Source organism: Colletotrichum godetiae (genome assembly GCF_030913485.1).
Source record: "Colletotrichum godetiae strain CBS 193.32 chromosome Unknown BDP55scaffold_106, whole genome shotgun sequence".
Taxonomy (NCBI): domain Eukaryota; kingdom Fungi; phylum Ascomycota; class Sordariomycetes; order Glomerellales; family Glomerellaceae; genus Colletotrichum; species Colletotrichum godetiae.
In genome coordinates, this window is record NW_026851354.1 from 48,181 (window position 1) to 73,995 (window position 25,815).

General features: G+C 51.2%; 8 protein-coding genes and 1 non-coding gene across 9 annotated transcripts; 6 read left to right on the forward strand and 3 right to left on the reverse strand.

Annotated features, from left to right (window-relative positions):
* Nucleotides 1-103: 103 nt before the first annotated feature.
* On the forward strand, nucleotides 104-1,907 carry BDP55DRAFT_568091 (major facilitator superfamily domain-containing protein; the record flags this gene model as incomplete). Its single annotated transcript, XM_060570643.1, has 5 exons — nucleotides 104-580; nucleotides 650-1,059; nucleotides 1,125-1,356; nucleotides 1,408-1,589; nucleotides 1,646-1,907. 5 exons carry the CDS (start codon nucleotides 104-106, stop codon nucleotides 1,905-1,907), a joined length of 1,563 nt encoding a protein of 520 aa, XP_060421838.1.
* Nucleotides 1,908-3,091: 1,184 nt separating this feature from the next.
* BDP55DRAFT_568104 (tannase and feruloyl esterase) lies at nucleotides 3,092-4,853 on the forward strand (the record flags this gene model as incomplete). Its single annotated transcript, XM_060570645.1, has 4 exons — nucleotides 3,092-3,386; nucleotides 3,440-3,849; nucleotides 3,955-4,555; nucleotides 4,627-4,853. 4 exons carry the CDS (start codon nucleotides 3,092-3,094, stop codon nucleotides 4,851-4,853), a joined length of 1,533 nt encoding a protein of 510 aa, XP_060421839.1.
* Nucleotides 4,854-7,466: 2,613 nt separating this feature from the next.
* On the forward strand, nucleotides 7,467-8,300 carry BDP55DRAFT_568074 (fungal cellulose binding domain-containing protein; the record flags this gene model as incomplete). Its single annotated transcript, XM_060570641.1, has 1 exon — nucleotides 7,467-8,300. The coding sequence occupies one exon, from the start codon at nucleotides 7,467-7,469 to the stop codon at nucleotides 8,298-8,300; it is 834 nt and encodes a 277-aa protein (XP_060421840.1).
* Nucleotides 8,301-9,102: 802 nt separating this feature from the next.
* BDP55DRAFT_721711 (uncharacterized protein) lies at nucleotides 9,103-12,699 on the forward strand (the record flags this gene model as incomplete). The annotated part of the gene is made up of 7 exons (XM_060578526.1): nucleotides 9,103-9,575; nucleotides 9,611-9,862; nucleotides 10,000-10,172; nucleotides 10,221-10,429; nucleotides 10,799-11,156; nucleotides 11,210-11,869; nucleotides 11,910-12,699. Exons 1-7 carry the CDS (start codon nucleotides 9,192-9,194, stop codon nucleotides 12,697-12,699), a joined length of 2,826 nt encoding a protein of 941 aa, XP_060421841.1. The 5' UTR covers nucleotides 9,103-9,191.
* Nucleotides 12,700-12,874: 175 nt separating this feature from the next.
* BDP55DRAFT_568094 (uncharacterized protein) lies at nucleotides 12,875-13,486 on the forward strand (the record flags this gene model as incomplete). The annotated part of the gene is made up of 2 exons (XM_060570644.1): nucleotides 12,875-13,216; nucleotides 13,286-13,486. Coding segments are annotated over 2 exons (543 nt in total), but the record flags the coding sequence as incomplete, so codon positions are not given.
* Nucleotides 13,487-13,623: 137 nt separating this feature from the next.
* BDP55DRAFT_735227 (heterokaryon incompatibility protein) lies at nucleotides 13,624-15,821 on the reverse strand (the record flags this gene model as incomplete). The annotated part of the gene is made up of 2 exons (XM_060580293.1): nucleotides 13,624-15,317; nucleotides 15,377-15,821. The coding sequence occupies 2 exons, from the start codon at nucleotides 15,819-15,821 to the stop codon at nucleotides 13,624-13,626; spliced, it is 2,139 nt and encodes a 712-aa protein (XP_060421843.1).
* A 3,879-nt stretch (nucleotides 15,822-19,700) lies between these two features.
* Nucleotides 19,701-21,324, forward strand: BDP55DRAFT_735228 (major facilitator superfamily transporter; the record flags this gene model as incomplete). Its single annotated transcript, XM_060580294.1, has 3 exons — nucleotides 19,701-19,854; nucleotides 19,916-20,919; nucleotides 20,977-21,324. 3 exons carry the CDS (start codon nucleotides 19,701-19,703, stop codon nucleotides 21,322-21,324), a joined length of 1,506 nt encoding a protein of 501 aa, XP_060421844.1.
* Nucleotides 21,325-22,112: 788 nt separating this feature from the next.
* Nucleotides 22,113-22,199, reverse strand: BDP55DRAFT_t332. Its single transcript has one exon. It is a non-coding gene; the product is annotated as a tRNA-Pro (tRNA).
* Nucleotides 22,200-22,624: 425 nt separating this feature from the next.
* Nucleotides 22,625-23,674, reverse strand: BDP55DRAFT_639081 (uncharacterized protein; the record flags this gene model as incomplete). Its single annotated transcript, XM_060573196.1, has 4 exons — nucleotides 22,625-22,818; nucleotides 22,886-23,119; nucleotides 23,175-23,300; nucleotides 23,356-23,674. 4 exons carry the CDS (start codon nucleotides 23,672-23,674, stop codon nucleotides 22,625-22,627), a joined length of 873 nt encoding a protein of 290 aa, XP_060421845.1.
* Nucleotides 23,675-25,815: the final 2,141 nt, after the last annotated feature.

A 25,815-nucleotide genomic window follows, 5' to 3' on the forward strand; every position in this document is an offset into this window, starting at 1 on the left:
GACTTGTGGATACCATATCGAAGCCCTCAAGATGTCAAGCGCAACAGATCACGAGAAAGGGATCTTTGAGGGTGATTCTTACTCTTGCTCAAAAACCAGGCACATGCCAATCATTCAGGGAGAAGTGAGGTCTCCAGGAACACAGGCAGGACACCAACATGCCGTCACCAAAGGCGAAGTCGACGATACAACGGTTTTCTATAATCTCAACAAAGACAAAGCTGGGCCTCTAGCACCAGGGTCTGAGAAGAGACTTGTGCAAAAGAACTTTTGGTTCCTCCTAGGACAGACATGGTGGATTGCCTTCCTCATCCATCTGGATAAGTCAACTTTGTCGCAAGCTAGTACTATGGGCATCTTTAAGGATGTCGAGATGACGAAAAAGCAGTACAATGATCTCTTTGTAGTTTTCTACACCGGCTATCTCATTGCTCTCTGGCCCGGTGCCTGGTTGTCCCAGCGCACAGGTCAAAAGCAATTTATCGTCGGCTCCCTGTTACTCTGGGCTTTCTTGCTCGGCATGCACCCACTTGCGAAGACAGGAGGGCAGCTGATGGCTCTCCGGTTTATCCTTGGCATGGTATGTTGGCTTTTCTATGTTTGATGGTATCGCATGATTTCTTTTTCTGACCTTCACAACAAACTTCAGACCGAGTCCCAGATCGTTCCGAGTACCACGATCCTTCACCAAGCATTTTTCCCTCCCAAGAAAAGCCCCTGGGTACAACTTCTATGGTGGGCTTCAGGAAGCCTGGCCAACGTTTTGCTTACCATGGTCGCCTACAAGCTCATTCTCCTAGATGATAGTCAAGCTCTTGTTGGTGGCCTTTCATCATGGAAATGGTTGCACATCATCTGCGTCATTCTCACGTTCATCGTCTGTGTGCCTCTGGCGTTCTTCTTGCCCAACTCTCCGGTGGAAGCGAAGTGGTTATCAACAGAGGAAAAAGTTCATACCATCTCAGCAATCCGCAATGCCCATTCCGGAATCAAGAACTCTTCCTGGAAGTGGTCGCACGTCCGTGAGGCTTTTACGGACCTCAAAAGTTGGCTGTTCATGTATGTCTCCCCCGAACGCAACTTGCCCCGCCACCCTGTGCCCAACTCGTCTAACGTTGCAACAGCTTCCATATGTTCTTCAACGAACTTCCTAACAACACATCACAACAACTACCGCTAATAATTGTCGGGTTTGGCTTTACAGCCGCAGAGAGCGCTTTGTTCAATATTGCCAAGCCCCTCATCGGATCACTGCTTATTCTTGTTTCAGCGGCTATGCTGTATGGAACTCGACTGGGCACTGGCTATACATGTGCAATTTCCTACATACCATGCTTTGTCGGTGGTATTATTGAAGTGAGCGTTCCGTGTGGCGAATTTGGAGCAGTTCTGATATTGTTTACCTAGTTGGCATCACCTTGGTCCGACAAGATTGCCCTCGTGGTTGGCACACAAATTTCTACGTTCAAGCCCTCTTATCTTCTCGGCCTATCTTGGGCTGGGACAGCAACAACCGGCTACACCAAGAAACTCACAGTGATGTCCACATGTGTAGTTGCTGCAGCTGTCGCAAACATGATCTCTCCCGAGTAAGGTCTCTGCGCGGCCGCCTATGCATGCGCCAATGACTGATGTGCTGGCTTAGATTTTGGCAACCCAAGTACAAGCCCCGTTACCGACTTCCTTGGGCTTTCATGACCGCCTTCTGGTTCATTTCTCCGGCGATGTGCCTCATCATCCGATGGTACCTGGTCCGTGAGAATCGAAAGCGTCAGCTGATCTTGGAGAGTGACGAAAACCGAGAAAAGCACGAGGTTCTGGACACGGGCGACGAAGTCATCGAAGTCCACAATGAAGATCTCGATCTGACGGATCGTCAGAACCTCAAGTTCATCTACCCCTTGTAGACTGAGGATGCAGCTTCGATGCAAGAAAGATTGGGAACTTACACGTTGCGACAACTTGCATGTATTTAGCTTCCAAGATCTTCAGAAGGTACGTGGAACGCGCCGACCTAGGTTCCAACTTCGAGGCCATGGCCGATGATAGTTCTTGATTCTTCCAGTTCTTCCCTGTTTGCGTTATGTTCTCCTAGTTCAGTACTCCTGAATGCTTCCGGGAATGGGGAAGGCCAATGTATTGCTCAATGTGTTGCGTTGAGAGAGTCGGGTTGTCGCGTTGTTTAAAGAAAATTTGACCACTGATGCTATTCAACCGCTAGTGGCTATACTGGGTTTAGCTAGAGGAACTAGGGATGTATTAGATGCTCACGCTATCTTCCCTAGCCAATCGTCCCAGCTTGCTGAGAACGAAAGTCTTGCCTGAGTTCCTTGTTTTCTTTCAATAAAGCCTTCAATCCAGTCCGCAGTTCAACAAATTTTGAAAACTAAGCTGAGTGGTCACAAATTGATCCAATGAGTTTCCAAGGCAACGAGTATGCTGCACCGACGGATCTTAGGTGTCGCACAGCGCCGTCTGACATAGCCACCTCTACAACACGAGAGGTCTGAGGGCAGCGTGCCTACTTGCACAACCGACGATAATGACAGGAAATGCGGGGGAACATGTCTCCGCACTCATCATTCATCTGTCATGTGCAAGCGACAAGATCGCGGATCGCCTTAAATTGCCCTCGAGTCTCACCAGATTGGGTTCTGAGCTCGCGGACTTCGGCGCCGTTGGCCGAACACTCCCAGATCTTCCCCTCATTGCAACCCTAACATTTCTTCCCCGTGGGGTATGCTTCAGCTAATCTTACTGGACAATCAACGTCTTTTGCTGCAGAATTTCATTACAGTCCCGGTTCTTTTTGTCCAAAATCTCTTGCCAACTTCGGCGCCGAGGCCGAAAGGGGTCCCAAATACTTGGTTGAGGAAATTCTTTCTTCAATGAAGAGAAGGATCCATATCCCCATCAGCGAATGAAGATGCCGGCAAATGAGCCTGGCAGCTCCACACACAATGACGATGGCAGAGTGCCGCCGCCGCCCTGGCCCGCGGGTTCGTCTTTAAAAGAGACGAAGAGTCTTTCAAAGGGGTACTTGCCAACTGTTCGTAGAGAACGACTGTGCAGGAACTTCATAGTCGGCATTATGCTATCCGCAATGACTTTGGCGTTCTGGCTTCTGCCCACTACGAGCGTGGCGAAGTCGAATTTCACCACACAATGCGACTCATTGCCGGGTTTAATCACATCTTCCACTAGTAACATCGGGGTCATCACAACAAGTTCCGTACCGGCGAATTCACTCAACGTATCTGGAACCTTCAACCAAGTTGCATTCTGTCGTGTCAACGGCAGTGTTCCATACCCGGAAAATAACACTGTCTTTTTTGAGGTCTGGCTCCCGGAGACTAGCGCATACAATGAGAGGTTCCTAGCTGTCGGTGAGTTGCAAGATTATGCGGTATTACTGGAGTCCGAGTTAATGGGTGACTAGGCAATGGCGGCTTGGCTGGTCGAATCGACTATGCCTCAATGGTAGAAAATGTCAACAAGGGCTTCGCGACTTCAGGAGGGGATAGTGGTCATCTTGCTTCCGAGAATAATGACGGCGATGCATACCCAGGCGGTATCTACCTACCGTTCCTTCACGACCAGAACCAAGTCCTTGCATGGATCCGCAACTCAATTGCTCTTTTCACGCCTGTGGCGAAAGAGATTGCAACGGTCTACTATGAGCAGCCTCCACAACATGCATACTACAAGGGGTGTTCAACCGGAGGGGCCCAAGGCTTTGCGCTTGCTCAGTACCACCCTCAACTATTCGACGGCATCATCGCTGGCTGCCCAGGCAATTGGTATTCACATCTGGCCCTGTCCTTCTTGTGGAACCAGCAGGTGACTCTGGTAAGTTCATACTGTCCTGAGTTCATGCTCTTAAGGGAGCTGGGCGTTACCCTCCTCTCCAGTTGAGGAGATGAATTTCGTAATCATCGACTGACACCTCTCAAGGTTTCTTCATTCTTGCCACAAGAATCACTAGACTTGATGGCAAATGCGGTACTAGACAAGTGTGACATGCTGGATGGTGTTGAGGACCGAGTTCTTGAGAACCCACTAGCATGCACCTTTGACTTGGATCAACTCGCTTGCACGACACCCGCAACTAACTCGTCATCTTGCTTGACGCCTGAACAAATCGTAGCTGCCAAGAAAATATACGCGGGACCGCGTCATTCTCAGAGCAATGCCAGCCTCTACCCCGGATTCGATCTGGGGAGTGAGTCGGAATGGATGATGCAGGAGGGTCGTTTGTCTCTTTCATTTTCTCTTCCTCTCTTGCAAAACATGGTTTTCGACGACTTGAGCTACAATGGCAGTACTTTCGACTGGGCTAGCGATGTGTATGCGCTGGATCTCAAGGTTGGAAGCTTGATTGACTCCACCAGTCCCAACCTGACTTCCTTCAAGGACAGGGGAGGAAAGCTTCTTGTGACGCAAGGATGGGCCGATCCTTTCAATGCTGCAACCTGGCCTATTGATCATTTGAATGAGGTCTCTCGGATGACAGGTGGCGTTCGAGATGAATGGTTGTCTTTATTTATGGTACCAGGTAAGTCCAGCGAACCAACCGTCATTGGCCTACCCTCCGTGAGCGCGTGATTAACAAAATACTTACTGCAGGTGGTGGTCACTGCGGAGGTGCTTCGAGTTATACTCATGTTCCTGGAAAGCAAAACTCCCTCGAAGCCCTTGTCGAGTGGGTCGAACTTGCGAAAGATCCCGAAGCCCTGTTGGGAACCTCACCTGCCGATGGAAGCGAAAGAACCAAAAGGCTGTGCCGATGGCCTCGTACGGCAAAGTTTGTAGGGTCAGATGTTGATAGTTGGGAGTCTTTTATTTGTGAATGAAAACCGTGTGTAATGTAGTCAGTAGATTGATACAGATGCCTTGAGTCTGCACTCGCAACGAAGAAGCCGGCGACTTAAATGCAGAGACTTCCCCAGGGTTTCACGTTACATCTGACTTTTCATCAAGCTAGAAATGTTCTTTTGAACTCTGGTTATGGCGAGTACAAATACCAGACAAGCCGACCAGCTGCCAAGGGTTTGAGACAAAGAAAGTTGTCTTGCGTGGTGAAAAATCGTCAACAGTGGCCTCTTTAGAAAGGAGTGATCAAATTGAAGTATGGAGATTGACTCAACTATCCACTCAATCAACCACCAAGCTGACCAGAACCATTGAAGGAATCAAGCGCCTCAAGAATCTGTGCCAAGGCAGGAACAAGACCTCATGTCACTGATCGAAGCTAGATATTAATTACATTCTCAATGAAACTGCAGGGTTCCATCAACGAATCCTAAAATAATGGGTTCCGAAGGAAAATATTGGGTGACCTGGTCTTACTAATACTCTGTAACATTTCGCGTGGCTTTGAATGGCAGAAACTTCAAAGAGTGGACGTATATTGGAAAAGCTTTTTCGTCAAATCACAACTGGTATCCGTACTGCTAGCGGCGCTAGGCAGTTATTGGGTCAAGCCCTCTGGTTTCATCTATAGAGCGGGCCATGCCGATTCCTAATTTTGTGGATAACCGCGAAGGATTTCCGAGTCTTTACGAGTAGTCCGAACCGTTCGCGACTCTAACGGCTCTCCCCAAGTCCCCAACGACATCGAACTCTTGGAGTCTCTCGGACACTCTATCGGCTTTGAATACCCCTAGAGCGGCGCTAACCCTTTTGTGTCTCTCTCGCAGACTCCGTCTTTCTTCTACGAAGTTCTCGGCCATGCCATCAGTTCTCATATCTGGGGCTATGGCACAGAAGCGGACCTATCAGCGTATTTGGATTAGAGCGAAGTTCCTCGCTCGGCCATTTACGCCTTTGAAAATCATTACAACCTCTCTTGGCAGATGACCGTTTGTGTTTCCCGTTTCCCGAATATCGGGCTGTTCCGAGACGCGAGAGGTTCGAATGCGCCTTGGCTGTTACCAGCATTGATGAAGGATACGGCCGGCTATGGGTTATATGAGCCTCCAGTGTTTCAAAAAGATCAAGGACCAGACTACAGTCATTAGTAAACTGGGATACGAATCCAAGGTGATATCGTGAGTTCGATGCGAGCCCCTTTCCCCACTCAAAGGCCTGCGAAATAAGTCCCAGCAATCCCAAAGACAAGACCTGAGGTTGATGACAACATACAATGAATGGATTTGTGGTCATTTACAAGTGCAATGGAAATTTCCCTACAAAACATAGTTCTATGTACTATGTATAGGCATCTATTAACCAAAACTTGCTAGAAGCATACAACGTAGATGAGACTTTCCCAGCTTAGTCTGCCTGTAATGTGTAGAACCTGTAGAACACGAACCTAGGCTCGATGCATCTAGTGACTTCAATAGCTGGCTGAGAAGTCCGTATGCATGACAGGAGTAAATACTCGAACGCACTAGACTCTGCCTGGCCATCATTCGCTTGTAAATAAGTACCCCAAAACGGTACACAGCCCTCATTCAACCGCACGGATGAGAAGCACAACATCAAGACATGGGTGGTCGTCGATTTCGGGAGGTGGCGCTAAGAAGCTCGCCTATGCCTCTTTCCCAGATGAGCAGTGGGCTCCATGAGTCCTCTCAGGCTCGTTGGTACTCCTTGCCTAGTACTCAGTCATACCGTCTCTGTGCCTGCAGGACCTGTATCGGGGCCTTGGCTATCGTCTTACACCTAAATTTAGTCCTTTTTGCACTGCTAACGTGGGGTTTCCTAGAAATGTACCCTCAGTTATTATATCTCTAAATCATAAAGTCATAGAGCTAATTACTAGCGCCAGTGTCGCATCGGATCCGTGATGGAACTCCTTCTAATACAACTTGATAATCCTACATTCCTAGGTGTGAAGGTGTTGACTGTCATATTGCCCTAAGAAAGTCACAGATCCTTCTGGAGACTTTCTTACTTCAATCATTCGTATGAGTGTACTGATGAGGTAACTGGAGAAATGCCACGTCCATTACAAGTCACATTCTCTAGTGTTGGACGCATGCATTTAAAGCCAGCCCATGTCGAAGACCACATATTCAGGGGCTTCCCTCCGTTTCTCCACAAAATCAATCCCGAGCAGGTCGTTTATGCTTACAGTAGCGTGTTCGGAGGATTTTACTGGGGTTTCTGTCCAAAGCAGGGATTGTATCCTAGCTCTGGCGTTTGTCGCTTTCTGTTGGTAATCTAGACCGAACTCTTGGCTCGGAATGGGCACACACATCCCTTTAGTAAGCTCCACAAGCATGTCTAGGTTCAGGTTCGTGAACCAAAACGTGACTGACTGGTATATGTGTGTTAAGATTAAACGCTTCCACTGGACTTTATATAAGGCAGACATTGGCCTCATATACAGGCTTCTAAGTTCAGCTCAACGCACCATTGTGATTTGTTCTATCGTTCTTCTTCTTCGCTCATTATCATTCACTCTTTACCTGACTTGAAGTCACTTCATTCTTTTCTACGTGTCTCCAATCGCAAATATGAAGGCCACTGTCGTTCTCTCTGTCGTCCTCGGCCTGGTTTCCTCGGCCTCTGCTCACTACACCTTCGACAAGCTCCTCGTCAACGGTGCTCAACAGGGTGGTGACAACACCTACATCCGGAAGCACCAAAACAGCTACATGCCCACCAAATTCAAAAATGTCCCCTCTGGTTCCATCCCACCGACTGACGCCGACTTCTCATGCAACAAGGGCTCCACTCCAGCTGCAAAGGTCTTCACCGTCAAGGCCGGCGACAAGGTTGGCCTTAAGCAGGCCTTTGGTGGCACCGGTATGCTTCACCCCGGCCCCACTCAGGTCTACATGAGTCCGGTCGGCAACGCCGCATCCGACAAGGGCACCGGCACCTGGTACAAGGTCTCTCAGTCACTGCTTTGCAAGGCCGGCAACGCCGAGTCTCTCCGCACTGCCGCCTGGTGCAGCTACGGCGAGGACAATGTTCACTTCACGGTTCCCTCGACTATTCCCAACGGCCAGTACCTCGTCCGTGGCGAGCACATCGGTCTTCACGGCGCCCACAACGGCGAGGCTGAGTTCTACTACGCCTGCGCCCAGCTCGAGGTCATTGGAAACACTGCTACCACCATGCCTGGTACTGGTGTTAAGATTCCCGGTGTCTACAAGCAAGCGGACGCGGCCGTGAACTTCAGTCTTTGGGGCAGCTCGACCTCCTACAACACCATCCCTGGCCCCGATGTCATCCCCGGCGGCACCATCCGCGGCAGCGCCAACGGATCTTCTGGCGATAAGTCCGTCACCGTCGCTGGAGGCAGCTCCGCTTCGTCCGATGTTGGATCCAAGGCAGACTGCTAAGCGATGGTGCTGTCTATTCAGGCTGTAGGACACATCTCTACTGGGAACTTGCTGCAAAGCTAGTGGGTCTTCGGCTTTAGAGGCAACTCTTGGTGGCCTACTCTCTGCCCGGCCTTGGTCGGCACGGCTTCCTCTTTCAGAATCTTCAGGACTCCCCTGGAGTGCAGCTACTTTATTTCATGTATTCATATATCCTGTATATACTTCGCAGTCGGTGACAGCGAGTAAATAAAAAGAACCGAATTGCATTCGTCATCCTCGGTATTTATGCATTTTCCTTCTAGGCGAGTATCGATGTTCGTGAAATTCATCAATATGGAAGTACGCTCAAAGCACAACGTTCGGTCCAAAAGTGATTATCATCGATAGTGATATGATGAGTGAAATGTTACTCAATTGTGGACTTGTACTTGGGCCAAGTCCGGACACCCGTCTTGACCGCGCCTGTGGACGTATGTTGTGGCCCGACTCGGCAATTATCGAGCAAGTCTGCCGAATCACTCGATCTCTTTCGATAAGCACGTTGCCGCAGTGGTAAAAATAAATCAGCCGCACTTTGGTCGTATGCGATTTACTGGGTTTATGTCAGTATTGTTTTTTTGGTGTTGATCCTGGTTGGTCCAGATGAACTTGTGGCATCGAGTCCGCGGCACGAAATCTTGGCGGGGGAAAGATTCACTTACCAAGCATCTCTCGATCCGTCGTTTACTTTTCATGCCTAGATTACCTTTCTTTAGAATGATACAAGCGGAAACCCTTCATTCTTTCCAACAACAACGATTGAGACCCTGCGACTTCATTCGTGAAAGCGACCTCTCATGTACAATATGGCAACGAAGCCAGGGCCTACTAGTCACCAACCTACCGCTCGTCAATCAGCCTTCTCCAATCATGGCTTCGGCGACTGCTAACTATGACGCAAGCTTGGCAAGGAACCTCCACACCAGTCATGCCCGCTTCCTGTTCGAACTTCTCCAAAACGCCGACGATAACAGATTTGTTGCAGTAAAGAACCGTGGTGTTGATCCTTATGTAGTGTTCAGCGTGTACCAAGACCGAATCAGGATTGAGTGTAACGAGGATGGCTTCACACACCGCGATCTCAAAGCCATATGCGCGATCGGTCAGAGCTCAAAGAACCGCAATTCTGGATACATTGGGGAAAAAGGCATCGGCTTCAAATACGTCTTTATGGCCGCTTACAAAGTCAATATCCTGTCGAAGGAGCTTTCCTTCAGCTTCACCCACCCCAAGGGTGATAGTGGCCTTGGGATGGTGACCTTGTTTGGGAACCAGACTTCGTTCCGCAGGGTGAACAAGCCCCGAGTTACATCACACTTCATCTTCATCAGTACGATGAAAACAACGACACCTCTCTATTAAAAGCGACGAGGCAGAGAGAGGAGATTGACTGGGAGTTTGCAAACCTTCCAATCACAGTCCTGTTTTTTCTGAGGAATCTGCGACGCATCGAGATCCAGTTTCACGACGACGATGACGAGGAGACAACGCGAGTGGAGTACTCCTTCTCCGGTTCGAATTCGAGTACCCTTATAGAAAGGGTATGGCAACCGGAGCACGGGTCCTCTCCCGGCGAGACTCTCAAGAGACAGTATCATGTTACAAGGAAACCCTGACTCCTTTTTCAGAGCTCTTTGTCTTCTATCACACGATGGAGCTTCAGCGACCACATCTCCAGGACATTTACATCCCAACAACCTTCTGCCATGAGCCGCAACAGCTTTTACAGCCGATCTCGAACCTGATAGAGGAAGTCATTGTGCCATTTTTGCACAGACGTTACTTTGATTGCTCCCCAGAGACACCAATTGGCGCGGAACAATCTTGGTCTGGTTGGCTTGAGCATTTCCTGTGAGTACGCCGTCGTTTGAGATTGACCTCTCCAACATCTCCAGGAAGCCTTTCTCCCAAGCTCGACTTGGTTCGCACTTATGGTTCCGAATGTTTTATTGGTGCGCTTCAGCATCACTGGACACTGCTGAATAAAGACGACCCTAGCAGCTCGGAGTTCCTTCGCAGCCTTAGAACCCTCGACATCACTTGCCTTGATGGCGAGGACTACCCACTTGAAGAGACAACCTTGCCGCTGCCAGAGCTCACGGCTACTTGTTCTTCATATCTTGGAGAATATTCAACAATCAGCTTCATTTAACTCGGCGAAGCTACTCAATCTGCTTCCTACCAATCGAAATGGGGTTTCTTGGTCGATGACCTTGGCGTACGAGCTCGGGATGACGTGGATTTCTACCTCTCAATTTTTCAACGACTCGTTGAAGTTCGGCCACAACAAGATGTTTACGGCAAGACTTTAAGTCTCTATGAGATGATACAGCTTCGATTAGAGTAATCGGCATCCAAAGACCAAGTTGCCACAGTTGTAAAGTAAGATACTTACACCCCATATTCAAAGCGTTTGCGAAGGAACAAATAACTGAGAAGACACAGAGACTTCTGCCGTCAGATAAACTGTATTTTAGTTCCTATTTACAATAACCAGGGAGACCGAAGGAGGGCTGCTCTTGGGATCGCTGCAGCTGAAAACGGCCCAATGCTCTGGAAAAGGCCAGATGCTTGTGTCTGGCAAGCGCCAGGTGTTCCGTACGCTTACTCTGCCCTTGAGGGGCAAGTCATAGAAAGTTTTTCTGCAGGTCGGGTGGATTCTTTGAGAAGGTTTATGAGCAAGACCTTAGGAATAGGAAATTGCGACCAGAACTGCTGCATACAGGAGCTGAGGCACACGAAAGACGTCAACTGCGATGTTTTCGATCGGGTTGTTGAAGTTTACGGCTTTCTCAAGGACGGCGACATGGCGGAAGGTCAATTGAAGGACGTCAGGTATTTCTGGAGCCCCTTCACAGCGAAGCTGTAGCTGACGTGCTCGATCCCAGGGCCCATTTTAGTACGATGCCTCTCATCTTTGTTCCAAATGGCAAAACATCTGGATGGCGTACAACAGCCGAGTGTCTATGGTCAAGCGGGGCTAAGATACAGGGACGAACGACTCTCAGCTCTATCTACGAAGATTTGGAAGACTTCTTCGTCGAAACGCTCGGAGTACAAAGACTCACTCTTGCTATCGCGTGCGATGAGCTTCTTAACAAGGCAAATGAACAGCCAACAGTTACCGTCGCCGAAATTAAAGAGACTATCTGGTTGGTAAACACCCTCCTTCACAGTGCAACATCGTATCCTGACCCAGAGCAATTGCCGGACAGTGCCATATTTCCCGTCGAACATCCAACTGGGCAGGTTAGTCTCGACACTTCTCGCACAGAATTCGTCATCAGGGACCGTAAGCCCTTAGCCGAGATGTTTGCTTCCAAAGTAAGGGTTCTGAACTTTTCTCTAGATGAATTTCATAGGTTCGGCAACTTGTTTTCGTGGTTGGGCTTAGACTCTCGGTACCTCTCCTCTTCCGTGAAGGAGATCTCAACTGTTGCAAGCGATTCCCAAATTAGAGTGCAACGTCCGGATAGAGTATCAGGAGAAGAGCAAGTGGAATCTACAGGTAAGTACTGGCTATTCCAGCTGTGCTCCATTAAGGTCTGGTAGTTCCCAATAGTCTTACTAATCTGATCTCAACACTAGGGTTGCATCTCACTTCAACAGTCCCCGTGTGGACAACACTCATGATCTGTATCACGCACTCCGTGCCACCGAAGTGTATGAAACGCATGGAATCTCATCTGAGGTGCACCTTGCCCAGGATGGGAAAGTACACATCCACGTTAAGTCATCAAGCGAGTTTCACATCCGAGACACGGCTGGTCGATTGCGGATATACATCCCCTTGAACACAGAAAGGCAGGACTTCTGTTATCACTCGAGTCTTCCAAGACGACTTCTAGAGTGGGTGATGACAGAACCGGAAACACAAATCTGCGGTGGGATACCGCACCGAGCCTTCAGTGCAATGAGCTCAGCTCTCAATGCACCGATCCAAAGCGTGTCTCGGATCCTAGAAGCAGAAGGCATCATCGACGTGGGAGCTATCGAAGATGATCAAGACCAGGAGTTCAGAGGGGTTGTCGATGCTTCTCCGCCACCTGCTGAAGCCCCTCAACCCGAAGGGTTTGCGGTAGAGATGCCCCTAAGGCCTTTCCCTTTAACAGGTTCTCGTTCTATTTCCGGACCTCCTGTTACGCGTCCTACGTTTACGCAGCAGACAAGTACTACCACTTCACCTGACAGCAACAGAAGTTATCCCTTGCAGCCGGATTCAGCTGTCGGCACAGCTGCCGCACCCCCAGTATCACAGATCTTCCATTTTGGGCAAACACCGACGGCCCCCGCTGCTACGACCCCGCCCATATACAACGCGTTCAATGCAGAGTATTTTGAGGATACTCAACAATGTCATCTTCGCAGCGCGAAGTAGACCGTTTCCCGAGTTTAGGTCTTCAAGACTAAGGCAGTCAGGAGAATGTATCTCGACCCATGCTTCAAATTCGCGGCTGCCTCCAGGAAGTGACGAGAAAATCGGGACTGCTGGCGAGCTCTTTGTGAGTACAGGGAACATGGGACATGATCACTTCCATTGAAACGGTCTCGATGACTTCTTAAGACGCTTCGCTAATCGGGTTCAAGTTTATGAGCTGCTCTCGCATCTCAATCCCTCACTTCCGGTATTTGGCATGGGCGATTGGCGAAGCACGATGCGAAAACATGTAGCAGCCCATCCCGAATATCCCTACGTGACTCCCTGGGAAGGGAAAGAGACTGCCGACACCGTCTACGACGACAAGTCTGGAGTTCTGACCCGGATTCTTATCGACAAGGGATATTTGGAAGGAACTCGTTGGATCAGCAAGAAGCCGCAATACTTGATCGAAGTCAAGACAACACCCGGGGATGCTACAAGGCCGTTCTTCGTGAGAAAGCATCAGTACAATAGGGTAGGACTCTGGACCTTTTCATCACAAGCGTATTGCGTAACTTGTCTGACCAACATTCTACTTTCCGAGATGAAGGAGTGTACAGATGCGTCAAGGTCCTCAAGAGGATCTTGCACAGCCTATGTGCTTATTCGCGTCTTCAACCTCACTACCTCGGACATTGACTTCGATATCTACATGGACCCGTACGCCCTACAGCAAGATGGCTCACTAATCTTCACGGAGAATACCTGGCATGTGGTCCCGGCACAAGGCGATGAAGCTGCTTGATAATGATGGATTTCCTGCAGCTTGAAGTTGTCTAAGACCGTGGTTTGGTTTCGTGAAAGTTCGGCTCGTGTGTCGGCTCATGCCTTGCGTTCGCTTCTCATCTGCCCATCAGAAATGGATCTAGCTTGCTCTAGCATTCATATGATTCGTATGATTCTAGTTCCATAAAGATCGCTGTAAGTCGACGGGGTTTCACCGGCGAAGCGTGCCGCATTTTGCAGCATCTCTATCTCTTCTGCCTCATTGGTCACTGCAAGCCCAATCCTCTTGAAAGTTTTCCTCTCCTCGTCTACTGCCATCAGTAGTAGACACCTGACAAAGCCGTCGAGCTTCTCCTGATCTTGTGCAACAACGTAATACAGCGATCCTGTGGTGTTCTCATGGTCGAAGCATTTCTGGCCGACATCCATGTGTATTAGAGGGCCAACATTACTTTCGTCTTTGCTAGAAGCCATCACGATAGCGCCGTTGACTTTCAGATAAAGAAACTGATGTTGGCCGATGGTTTTCATGACCATTTCGAAAGGCAGCACGCAGCATCTAAGGTCAAGATAGCCCCCTTTCACTAAACCCGAGATGTTTTCTGATACGTGCTCAATCTGGACATCTTCAACATCAATGAGTAGTTTCGATTGGTCTAGGGGGCCCATCGCGATTTTACCGTCGACCGAGGCCCAAGAGAATGATGGGGCCCTATACACCTCGGGCCGGACTGATGGGGAGCCGTCAATCTGAGTCTCTTTATCAACGTGCCAGAGCAGATTGCGAGCCAGATGCTTCCGCCACATCCCAACGACATAGGTATCGTCAATGAGAGTCTCGAAGTGTTGCGCTATCCCGGATAGAGCCAGCAACTTGTCAGAGGCCACAGTCAAACGAGTGCTACCATAAGCTTTCGCGATTCGATCCCAAATTCGGTAATAGAAGGTGGGGTCGTCAGGCTCTCTCTCCTGCGACATCGCATCGGGGCCGTAAACAACTTTGCTGAGCCTCTTGAACTTCACCGGGACGCCGTTTTCCAATATTTCTGGCATCCTCTCTGGGTAACACTCGGCCGCCGCTTGCTCTCTACACTCCCAGAAGAGTTGATCGGAGCCGAAATGGAGCACACGTGGGGAAAGCAGACGCTCCTGAAGAACCCAACCGCGCTTGTTGAGATGACATTGGCCAACACCATGGTCCCAGAATGACAAGTCGACGATGCTGCAGTCGATGTACTCCGTTCCCAGTCCAAATCCCTCCGCGTTGAGGCACATATCGGCAGTCAGGCTCACTCTCGGATCCCGCTCGAAGAAAAGGCCCTTGGAACTGTCGCACGCCCCTGCTGCAGATATGTTGCAGAAAGAATTCAAGTAGACTTTATGCATCAAACCTGCTTCGACAAGCCAGTCAGACAGATCGTCTCGATCTTGGAATATGCATAGCGAGTCGATCCAGATGTACCGCAGGCCCAATCGTCGAGTGACTTTGATGGCTTCACGGAAAGTTTTGGGTAGTCTGGAGAGCTCGATGCCTCTTTGAAAATCCTCGCACGTGGCCTTTTTCAGTTGCAGAAATTGAGCAGAACCCCAGCAATGGCTCAAGGTTGCGTACCGATTATTGTGCGAAGGCGGATGTTCAGCCGTGATCACCAGACGGACGATATCTATGCTTTCGCAACCAGCATTAAGGTCGAGCAGCCGTGTGGGATACCACGGCTCCGCTTTCAATTCAATGTTGCAAGCCGTGTGAGTAGACAGGCAAGCTTGCATCCATGAAGTTGCTTTAGACCACGCTTCCTCAGAGTTCGTGCTGTTGCTAGAGAACGGTATCATCTTTCCAGCGTCCTTGTCTGGTACCCGATCCTGTTAGAAAAAGGCGATGGCTTATTAACACGGTAAAGGTACTCACAACCACCTCTCTGTACCACGTATGTGCCGGAGATGTTCTTGTGATCAAAGTGAATTTCGTCCGTAAATCCCGACTCAAATGAAATGGAGACCATCAAGTTGGATCCAATTGCTTTCAGACTAGGTTCTTCGAGAAGTATTACGACGCCCATGGTCACTAAACCGTCAAACTCATCCAACTTTTGCCCAGGTGTTCTGAACTTTGCACCGCCAGCACCCGGGCGTGAAGCCCACACGGCATCGAACTCTCTCAGTCTAGTTTGATCATCCTCGCTGATCTGGAGCCAGAAGGGACGACATATCTCGCAAGCGTCGAGAGCTGATGCTTGAAGACTGGCGACCGATTCGTGATGAGCAAGTAGAACGGTGGGCTCGGACCCCTCGTCGTCGTCGCGAACCCAACCCTTCCGGTGTTGGAATGCCCCAACGCAAATTTGACATAACATCCTGCGCAGCTATGCTGATAGTGTAGAGCTGTACGACAGACGATTGAACACTTGTCATTGCCTTTGGGGATGGGACTGCCAGCATATTGCGGGTGACGCCCATACTCATTCACGCGCGGGGTCAACCCATGCGGCTAACCTTCAGCTCGCTACGCTGGACTGCAGAATTAAAGTTGATCCTTGTGATACGTGATGGTTCATGCATGAAGCTAAGGTTGATTGGAAGCATCGAGATAACGCCAGCCTGGGGCGGAGCGCCACGACAGCCACATTGCCAACAACCCTGGCCCATTGGGTTGGGGTTGTCGCACATGGTTGTGACCATGCATCGAAGAGAGATTTGGCAACGAAGCCGCGAATGGCCTCACTCTTCTCCCATTCAACTTGACTGAGGTCACGGCAAGACTATACGACTCGGACTTGCTCTAGGAGAGATGGCCCCTAACTCTTGTCTAGTGTCTCCGGACTATTCATAACTCTCAGACAAGGTGGCTTGAAGCTGAGGCGGTTGATGATGTTCGTTGATAGAGGAGAAGTCGGTTCCGATAGTGTCTCGGTCTGGTGCAAGCTGCTCTAAATAATAGTTAGGTCTACAACCGCTGAAATATGGCAAAGAATGCTTGGCTTACATCAAATCATAGACCTAGTGTCGGTTGAATACGTCTAATCCAGATTGTAAGATGAGCCTGGCAACGTGTATCCGCGCCGCGACGAAGACTTGGCCTGGGCTTCTTCTCATTGAAACCTTGCCACATACGCACGCTTTCCAAGTCAGAACCGATGCGCCGTGGCTTTAGCTACTGAGTTTCCAATCGGTATTCAGTAAATATCAAACGCTATGCGCGTTCAAGATACCTTATGATTGCCGAAATGCTGGTTTGAAAACCTGATTGGCATCACTTGATGCTCGAGTTTGCTTTGGTAAAGAAGACTCCCAGGAGTAACAAAGGAAAAGTTCGCTCTCAAAAGGTGAAGCTGATGCCTTCAGTCGTTCCAATTCCATGTTTCGATTTTATGGAGATTTGTAAAAGACGACGGCAGGTAAATCGTCGAGGGAGGAGTAACAAGAAAAGGAATGCCGTTGTGATTGAGGGGAAAGGGAGATTCACCAGGTCATGCTGGCAGATGTCCGCTGATCCCTCTACAAACGGTTGACTTTCTCTTCAAAAGACACTGCCAAAATAAGCCAAGACGATTCAGCTTTGAAGAGAATTACAATGCCTTGATCGGTTTCGGACTTGGACATCGAGACTTTCGATCCATCAAATTCTTCGAAAACTCGGATGATTTCGGAGAGAAGGCGAATCAATAGTTGGGCACCTCGTTTACGGATAGTTGAAGCTTTTTTTGGCCAGGTTGCAACAAGAGTCCCGAAGCTCGGGAAACTGCTCTAATCAGAACGAAGGAGTTGCCAACCTCCACGTGTGAATGTTGCAAAGATATTGGAGTGTGAGACTCCGATGTTACGGCTCGAACGGTCCAGCTGCAAGCCTCAACTCCCTAACAACCGCACGCCCTTGCCGATCGGCTCGGGGCGTACCCACAGATGCCCGCCGGGCAGCGGGTCCAGGCCTTGCAGCCCCTTAGAGACAGCCCGCCGGCGCGCGCAGGCGGCCAGCACTAAATAGCCATAGAGTTGACGCTTCTCCCGGCCGCCCGCATACGCACACTACACTGCCATACACTCGCAGAACACCATCTTCGGGCCATGGAACACTATCGTCATTCCGGTTCCCGGAGTTGAAGATCAAGACCATAGACATGCCGCGCACTAAGTGAGAGCTAGCGGAGACACCGTGCCACATCCCGCGTTTGTCGGTTTAGACGAGCTGCGAACATATGCGCCTAGCCTTGGCATGGAGCTGATCTATTGCTGTCAGCCTGTCACTGTCACTGTAGATGCCAGACAGGTCAGATAGATCTAGTCTTTAGGTGCCGGCGGGCGGATAACATCAAACACAAGCCTATTCGTAGATAGCTCTGGCGTGTTGCCTATCGCGACATTCTGCAACCATTCCCATACGACATCAGACTTACTACGCGCTACTAAAGGCGAGGTGAACGTCACCCTTCCCCGGGCCACTGCCGAAGAATGGAGTTTTGGGACCTCTTCCCTGGTCACAGACACTGAAGGATGCGTGGATGGGCCCATATTGATCAAATCGCTTCGTGTAATCCCACGCACTCAGTTACACCGACAACGACAGACACACACGAGGCGTCTTGGATCAAGAACCGCTTGGAGTTGCCGTCGGCCGTGGCGTTTTCTCGACTTCGACTCCTAGAAACCGTTATCAGCAGCAACGCCTCCAACATTGTGCGGCGACGCGGCAGCGTAGATACACGAGTCAGATCCCCGACGTCAGCGAGATGAGACGAACAGGTTTTTGGGTATGCCTTTTGTATCCCTTCATTTCAAGATTGAGTGAGAGTCCCCCCGAAAAAGGAGAGTATCCGAGAGGCACAGCTCGAAAAAGGAGACGCAAAGATCAAATCATACAAGGAATAACCCTCAGCTGTTAGGTCTGATTCGGGTCCCCGGCGATAGGAATGGGAGAATGGAGAACAAAATCGTTATTACAGTCGGGGGTGGGCTTGCCATCATGCACGAGCCCGCTGCCGCCGCCGCCCCTAGAAGCGTTGAAGCGTGAAGCCGCGCCCCCCTTTCGGAGACCCACGGAGAACTCTTGAATAATATCCTCATGTCTTTGCATCTGCAGTCTTGGCAAGCGACAGGCTGACAGACAATCCGAGGAACGGGGTTCAATACCATCTTGAATCTTCGCCCCCAATTACAGGCTAACAAGCGTACGTAGACCTCGTGTTCTCTGCATTTGCTACTGCCCGTACCCGGAAATGCGGTAATTTGTGACTGGCTTCTAGTTCCCAAGCTGTCCTCAGCTGGCATGTGTTGTCTTACTCTCTCGCTTTCACAGTCTCTCTCTCTCTCTCTCTCTGTTCCTCGCTCAAACTAAGCCTTGTCTAATCACCTTGTTCTTTGTGGTGTTTCTGCAGCTCGAAAATTTTTGCAAGCCACCCCGAGAACCGGACGCACGGCAGTACGCCGAACATTGCCCAACTGAACCCGAACTAGTATGGATTCCTCGCAGGCTTGCAGGAATCTAGTCGTGTTCTGGGAAATGGTTCACGCGGTGCTAGCTTCCGAGTCCGGGGTTCCCCCCGGAGCGGACGAGAGAGCCCAAGACGGAGGAGTGACACTGACACAGGCCAGAACTTTTTTCTTGGTCGTTATCTATAGTGATTCCGCTCTTCTGATTGGATGACACGTTATCTCCCCCGCCGGCATTTACATATTGAATTTGACTTCAGTCTTTCGCAGACGCTTTAGTTTTGGGGGGTGTGGTCGACGACTCGACACTAAGACTGGAGACCCCGAACAGTCGGGACAATTCCCACGCCACCACGCCCACCCTATCACAGCCCTCAATTGGGTCTTTGATAGAGATAAGGCAACATTTTAGTTGTAGGAATACCGTTTCTAAAACCAGATTGTCGCGGGGTCGTAGTGAATTATATGGGGATTCCACGGGTCGAAGTCGGGATGGATCGAACCATGTGGGCGGAACCCAAATGCAGCAGACACTACTCCGTAGAACGCAGGGGAGTTGAGCATCGACTTATAACAACTCGACTTCCCTCCTCGTTCAAAAGAGTCTCAAGAGGCTGCCCGAACCACAAGTCCATCAGCAACTTCGTCAACCCTTCACCTCGCCGCTGACCAAAGCCGGCTTTCACTGGGCAATCCACCCAAACGGTGTCTCAAACGGTCGTTGAATCTAGAGTTCAGCCCATCCCGCGATCGACCACCCTTCACCGAGGCCTCACCGAAAATCCACAGTTTCATCCAGAACCGCAACGATGCCTGACTGGAAGGCCATGTTCGCCCCGGCGCCGTCCCTGGACGTGCCCGGCCTCGAGACTGTCGACCTCGCCGACAAGGAGATGGAGCGCCGCATCGTCCGCAAGCAGGATCTCAGAATCCTTCCCTGGATCTGCATCACCTACCTCCTGAGTACGTTTTGCTTCGACGTCGATGAGGAGGAAGCCTTCATCCACTAACACGAATAAAATAGACTACCTCGACAGAGTCAACCTCGGCAACGCTCGCACCCTCAACAACGACAAGCCCGAAGACAACATCGTCACCATGCTCGACCTCACCGGCCAGCGCTACAACGTCGCCGTCGCCCTCTTCTTCGTCCCCTACGTCCTCATGGAGTTCCCCTCCAACATCATGCTCAAGTATTTCTCCCCCTCCAAGTGGATCTCCCGCATCATGGTCTCCTGGGGCATCGTCACGATCTGCACCGCCGCCTGCACAACCTACGGCGGCCTCCTCGCCGTCCGCATCATGCTCGGACTCGCCGAGGCCGGCTTCTTCCCGGGTATCATGATGTACCTCTGCTTCTGGTACAAACCCGAAGAGCGCGCCACCCGCATGGCCATCTTCGCCTCCTCCGTCGCCGTCGCCGGCGCCTTTGGCGGTCTTTTGGCAACCGGCATCTCCTTTCTCAACCGCAAGGGCGGTCTCACGGGATGGCAGTGGCTCTTCATCCTCGAGGGCATTCCCGCCGTCATCGTCGGCGTCATGGTCTGGTTCATGCTCCCCGACTACCCCCAGACCGCCGCCTGGCTCACCCCCGAGGAGCGCGCCTTCGCCGTCAAGCGCCTCGGCCCCTTTGCGCCATCCATGTCCGACAAGCACTGGGACAGCAAGGTCGCCAAGAAGACCATCATCGACCCCTACTTCTGGCTCTTCGCCGTCATGTACTTCCTCATGACCAACTCCCTCAACGCTTTCGGCTACTTCGCGCCCACTATCGTCTCCTCGCTCGGCTTCAAGGGATACAATGCTCAGCTGCTCACCGTCCCGCCCAACGTCTTTGCCATGTTCATCATTATTGGCAACTGTCTGCACAGTGACAAGACCAAGGAGCGCTCTCGCCACGTCATCGGTGCCTTGATCTTCGTCGCGACGGGATACCTCCTCCTGGCTATCGTCAAGCACTGGGGTGTGCGCTACTTTGCCGTATGCATCATCGCTTGCACCAACGCCGCCGTCCTCCCCTTCGTTGCTGTAAGTTCAAACCTCTAGACCAAGAAGAGAGATCATGTAAACTAATACGCAAAACAGCACCGTACTGCAACCGTCCAGGGTTCCACCGCCACCGCGCTCGCAACCGGCGGCATGATCGCCATCGCCAACACGGGCGGTATCTCCGCCCCCTTCCTCTTCCCGAGCACCGATTCCCCCATGTACAGCATGGGCAACTGGACCATCTTCGCCTTCCTCGCCACGACTGCCATCCTCACCGGTTACGTCTGGTACGTCTTTGGCAGCCACTCGGGCTACAGGACCGGCACCAAGGACGCCGCTGGCAACCTCGAGGTCCTGGACGCCGGCGCCGGTGACCCCGATGAGCTCATGAACAAGAAGATGGGCATCGTGAGCGATCAGGACAAGAAGGATGAGGAGGCATAAGAGACAATGCCCCCCTCCCTGTTGTTTGCCTGGAAAGAAGAGAGTTGGAGTAATTCGGAAAAGGGATAGACTTTGGCGCGCGCGTTGGTTGTATGGATATAGAAACTGTTGATACCCCCGCTAGACAGCGGTCGCCTCACAAGGCCCAATGAAAGCTTATGTTGAATGTTTTACATCGACTCGTGGCCAATGTTTCCGTGATGTCTTCCTCGCTAGATCATGGCAAACAATATCAAACGGGCGCGGAAAACACATGCCGAGAGGCAAGATGACGGGCGGCTAGATGAGGGGGTCACGACTCTAGCAAAACAAAGTTTTTGGTACTACGGAGCGGAAGAAGAAACAAACCGCCAAGTCAACCAAGGGTAGCTGGGATCCTATTCTATCTTGTGCAACTCGTGAAGTGAACCGCGGGTTCCACGGTTCCAAGAGGTCGTGCCACTTAGCCAAGCCTGTCAAGAGTCGTGGGCGACAAGAAACTTCCGGCAACGACATGCGCCGCGGCCCTTTTGACTTTGCATCCATCTTCTACGGCCGTCTCAGAAGCTTCGGTGCAGGGACAAGTCGAAAAGTAAACCGCGAATCTAGCCAGTCGTATCACGAGTAGCACCGCCTACAGTAGATTGACTCACAACCATAACGGGATGTTTTGTAATCAGATTGTCAGTGCGCCCACCACCACAATTAGCCCGCGGATGTTGCAGTCGTCATGAAATCCTCTGAGGCAAAAGTGCAACACACGAAGCATTCACCACGAGTGTCCAGAACCTAAGAGTGCAAAAGAACTAGGCCCTAACCAGGATTCGAACCTGGGACCTCTCCCAAGCGCGTCGTGACGACCCTAAGGGAGAATCATACCGCTAGACCATCAGGGCTGATCGGATGTTCAACTGTTGCCAGGTGGCGCTTATTGTTGGGAGGCTTCCTCAAAATCTGCAATATACTCGACCAGACAGCGGGAGCTAATGCAACTTAGTAGGAGATTGAGTCTGGCACCCCAAAACTCTTCCCAACCTTTAATTCTGAACAAGAGCAAACTCAAGAACCTTCTGCATCCTCCCCGAGAAGATTTGGACAAGATTTGAGGCGGGGCGTCGACAGGAAACTCTGTTGAGGCTTTACTTGTCCTTTGGGGAAGATATATTCCGTTTGCGGTCTGCATTGCCGCCGGTATGCTTTTTTGTATGTATGAAGGTATACCCTTGCTAATTTACCCTGCCCAACACCGCCCTTCCCATCCCGCGGGCAACTCAAAACTCCATTCTCGATCCTTTCAACTTGGGAGGGGTGTGCCGAAAGCCTATTCCTCGTTCTCAAACGTCACTGAATGGGTCAGCGCCCAGTCGCGGACGTCGTTGAAGTTGCGACAGGTGTGTAGAGTGCTGAAGTCGGGCCAGTGGCCCTCAAGTGGGAGATCTGGGTACATCTTGAACGTGAAGACGCCAATGTCGGCTTCGCACATCAGGTTCAGCCTCAGGGCTTCGATGCAGTGGTCTTTAGAATGGTTAGCAGGGCTTGTTCCTCGCTGAGATTCACTATTCAGATCCATGTCATGACTTACTCAGGTGTCCTCTCAAGTCCTTGTGCTCAACGGCCACGTCGCCGCCGACCTCTTTCCTTGAGTAGTACTCGGGATACGTAGCTTGACGGAGCAGGTTCAGGCAGTGAAGCTGGTGGAACACCTCGAGGCCAACGCGGTATCCCTCCTCGCCCGTGACGGCATTGGTGGTCTTGATTGACTTGGGATCGAGACCGAGCTTGTCGAGCTCGGCACGCGAGATCATCTGGTCGCCAACTGTGCCTTGTTAATTCATCACATCCCATCGCCCATCATCGCAGAGGTTTCTTACTGTTGTTTGTGATGTGATCCCATGCGCGATCGATCTCGTATCCAGCACCAACGAACGGTGACCAGTCCATGATGGGCGTCAGGTTGTACCTCTCGGTGTGGTACTTGATGATTCCTGCAGCAGGGGCTACGAACTGTCAGTCAAGATAAAGAGCTATATGCATCCAGGCGATGATTCTTACACCATGATGAGTACTTCTCCGTCACCCAGGTATCGTCCTTATTGGTGTTGCCATAGCGCAGGCAGAATGATGCAGCGAACAGCGTGACAGACGTCGTCAAAAGCACAGCGTGAAGTGCCCAAGGCCAATACCGCAGAAGCCGGCGCGCCTTTTCTTTGCACGGGTGCTCATCGCCGAGCCTCATCCGCCTCCATGCCGGTTCGTTTCCTGTTGTGCCGGTCTCTACGTTTTCCGTGCTCTCCGTATTGAGGCTTCCGGCGAGACTCTCGACTTCCTCCTCCTCGTAGGGTACGGACTGGTAGACCTTTTCTGAAGACATGATTATAAAAGAAGGAGGGATCCTCTTGGCGGCAAGGTAGTAGCACCGAAGGTTAAGTTGGAGCACACCAGGTGCCTTATTAAGAAGAATAGGAGGCGAAAGAAGGGATGCTGTATCGGATTTGACAGCAAGAAGTGGTACAACGACGTCAAGTCGGGTATAGAAACGGATGATGGGAATTGAAACTGTCCAAACAAAAAAGAGACAAGAAGGAGAATGATAGAGTGCTATGCACAAAATGGGGAGAAGGAGGGGGGAAACAGTTCGAGGCAAGGCCAGCAGCTGTCTGAGAAGGTAAGAAGAGACGAGTGCCAAGACGATCGCTTCGGGCGCGGAAAATCAGATTACCAAACTAATGGGTAATCACAGACCGTCCAAGTCGATTAGTTTGATGGGGTGGGAAACTCGGGAGAGAGCACGGGCAGAGGCGGCGTCAGTGAGAGAGTCTAGAGAGAACGCGCAACTATGTCCCAACTTGAACATGACAGGCACTTCGACTTTGGGAGGACCCGTCGCCCAAGACCGAGGAGGAAAAGTCGCCGTCTGGCAGGTGTGTGCAATGCAACCTCGCCCCGTTGGATAATTAGGATCCATGGACCATAGTGGCATAGGCTCTGGATAGTCGGATGGAAATTGCCAGCTAGCGAGATGTCATCCAGCCACCAGAAACGTTTGGGCTGTTTGATCTTCGTTGCGAAGTTGCGGCACAGGCCATAAGGCCGATCATCCCAAGCAAGAATAGACGAGACAGACGAGGTCGACTCCGTCACAGCCGGGGTAGGAATGCAAGTCGACTCGTCGAGTACAACTTGCACGAGTCTTAGTCAAGTGTGCCCTGGGCATACTCATACAGGTTGGTGTGCAGTGATGATAATAGAGGGCGGAAATAATTAGCCGCTCTCGTCCAATGACCACGGCGTGATTGGGCTACCCCTTGTTGGTGAACAATCCCATGAACGGGATTTCGTGCAGTCTTGGTAACATCTGCAGGGCTACTCATGTCAGGTCTAGTCAAGCCCTGGCTCTTGTATCCTTGTCTCCATCCCAGCGGCAACCATTCTCCTCGAAGAATGAGAGAGCTGAGAACCTTCTGCCCATGAAGAAGAGTTGAAGAGAGAGAAGCAACAAAAAGGGGCCCCCGGTAATGGCCAAGCTGAGGCGTTGGTGCGGTGTCTCAGAACAGGGGTGTGTCGAAACGCGGAGTTTGGTGAGACGGGGTGTGGCTTGCGGGGGAAATCCCACGACCAGTCACCACGTTCCAGCGCCTCCAGCCCATCCCACAGGGGAGGCACCGACCACTCATGAACACCGCAGCGCGCCAGGGAAGAGCCCGGACCGCCTATGAGGCTCAAAACCCGGCAACTTGATGCCGCATGGTTCCTGAATATCCACCACTACAGGACACCAACAACACTGGTTGAGTGGTCGGTTTTGAGTCGGTACGGAGTATTACTCTCATTTCCAGGTTCGGTTGCTGTCAGGTCTTGGCATTCTGGGACTGTGGCTGTATCAGAGATCCCCTGTGCGGCTCATTCTTTCCACAGGATATGGGTGATGGATCATCACCGGGCCACCCTACCAGCGTATTTCCCCGACACACGGCGGCGTCGCGAAGACCTTCCGTAACGTCCTGTCGATCAGGCTTAGCATCAGATCGTGTTGGGGTCTGTCGAAGGAGACGCCAGGCGCAATAAGAGAACACCCTCGGCTTTCCCCTGTGTGCCCCCAGTCTGCTGACCGCCCAGGGTTGTCTTGGAACTTCTTGGAACTGAAACTGCAAGCGAGTCCAGTACCGCAGCCATGTTCATGTCTAAAGGGAATAAGGTAGTATGCTTGTTGCTCTCATTGCTTGTTACGACGAGTATACGAGCTTGCGAAGTGGAGGAGGAGGACCACAACGATACCGCAAGCGCGGGATTCGGCTCACATCCTAGTACAGGACCTCCCCTCCAGCCTCCCCGCGTCCAGCATATTCGTGCTGTTCGACATCATCAGCGTAGCCCCGACGAGTTTTGAACGAGTCCCATCTTTTGCGGCTAGCTCAGTCCGAGCAACCATCGCAAGCCGTCATAGCCCATGGCCCTGTCTCTCCACCCCCTTTCAGACCCTTTCCATCTGGATTCCCGACTCTGAGACGTTTC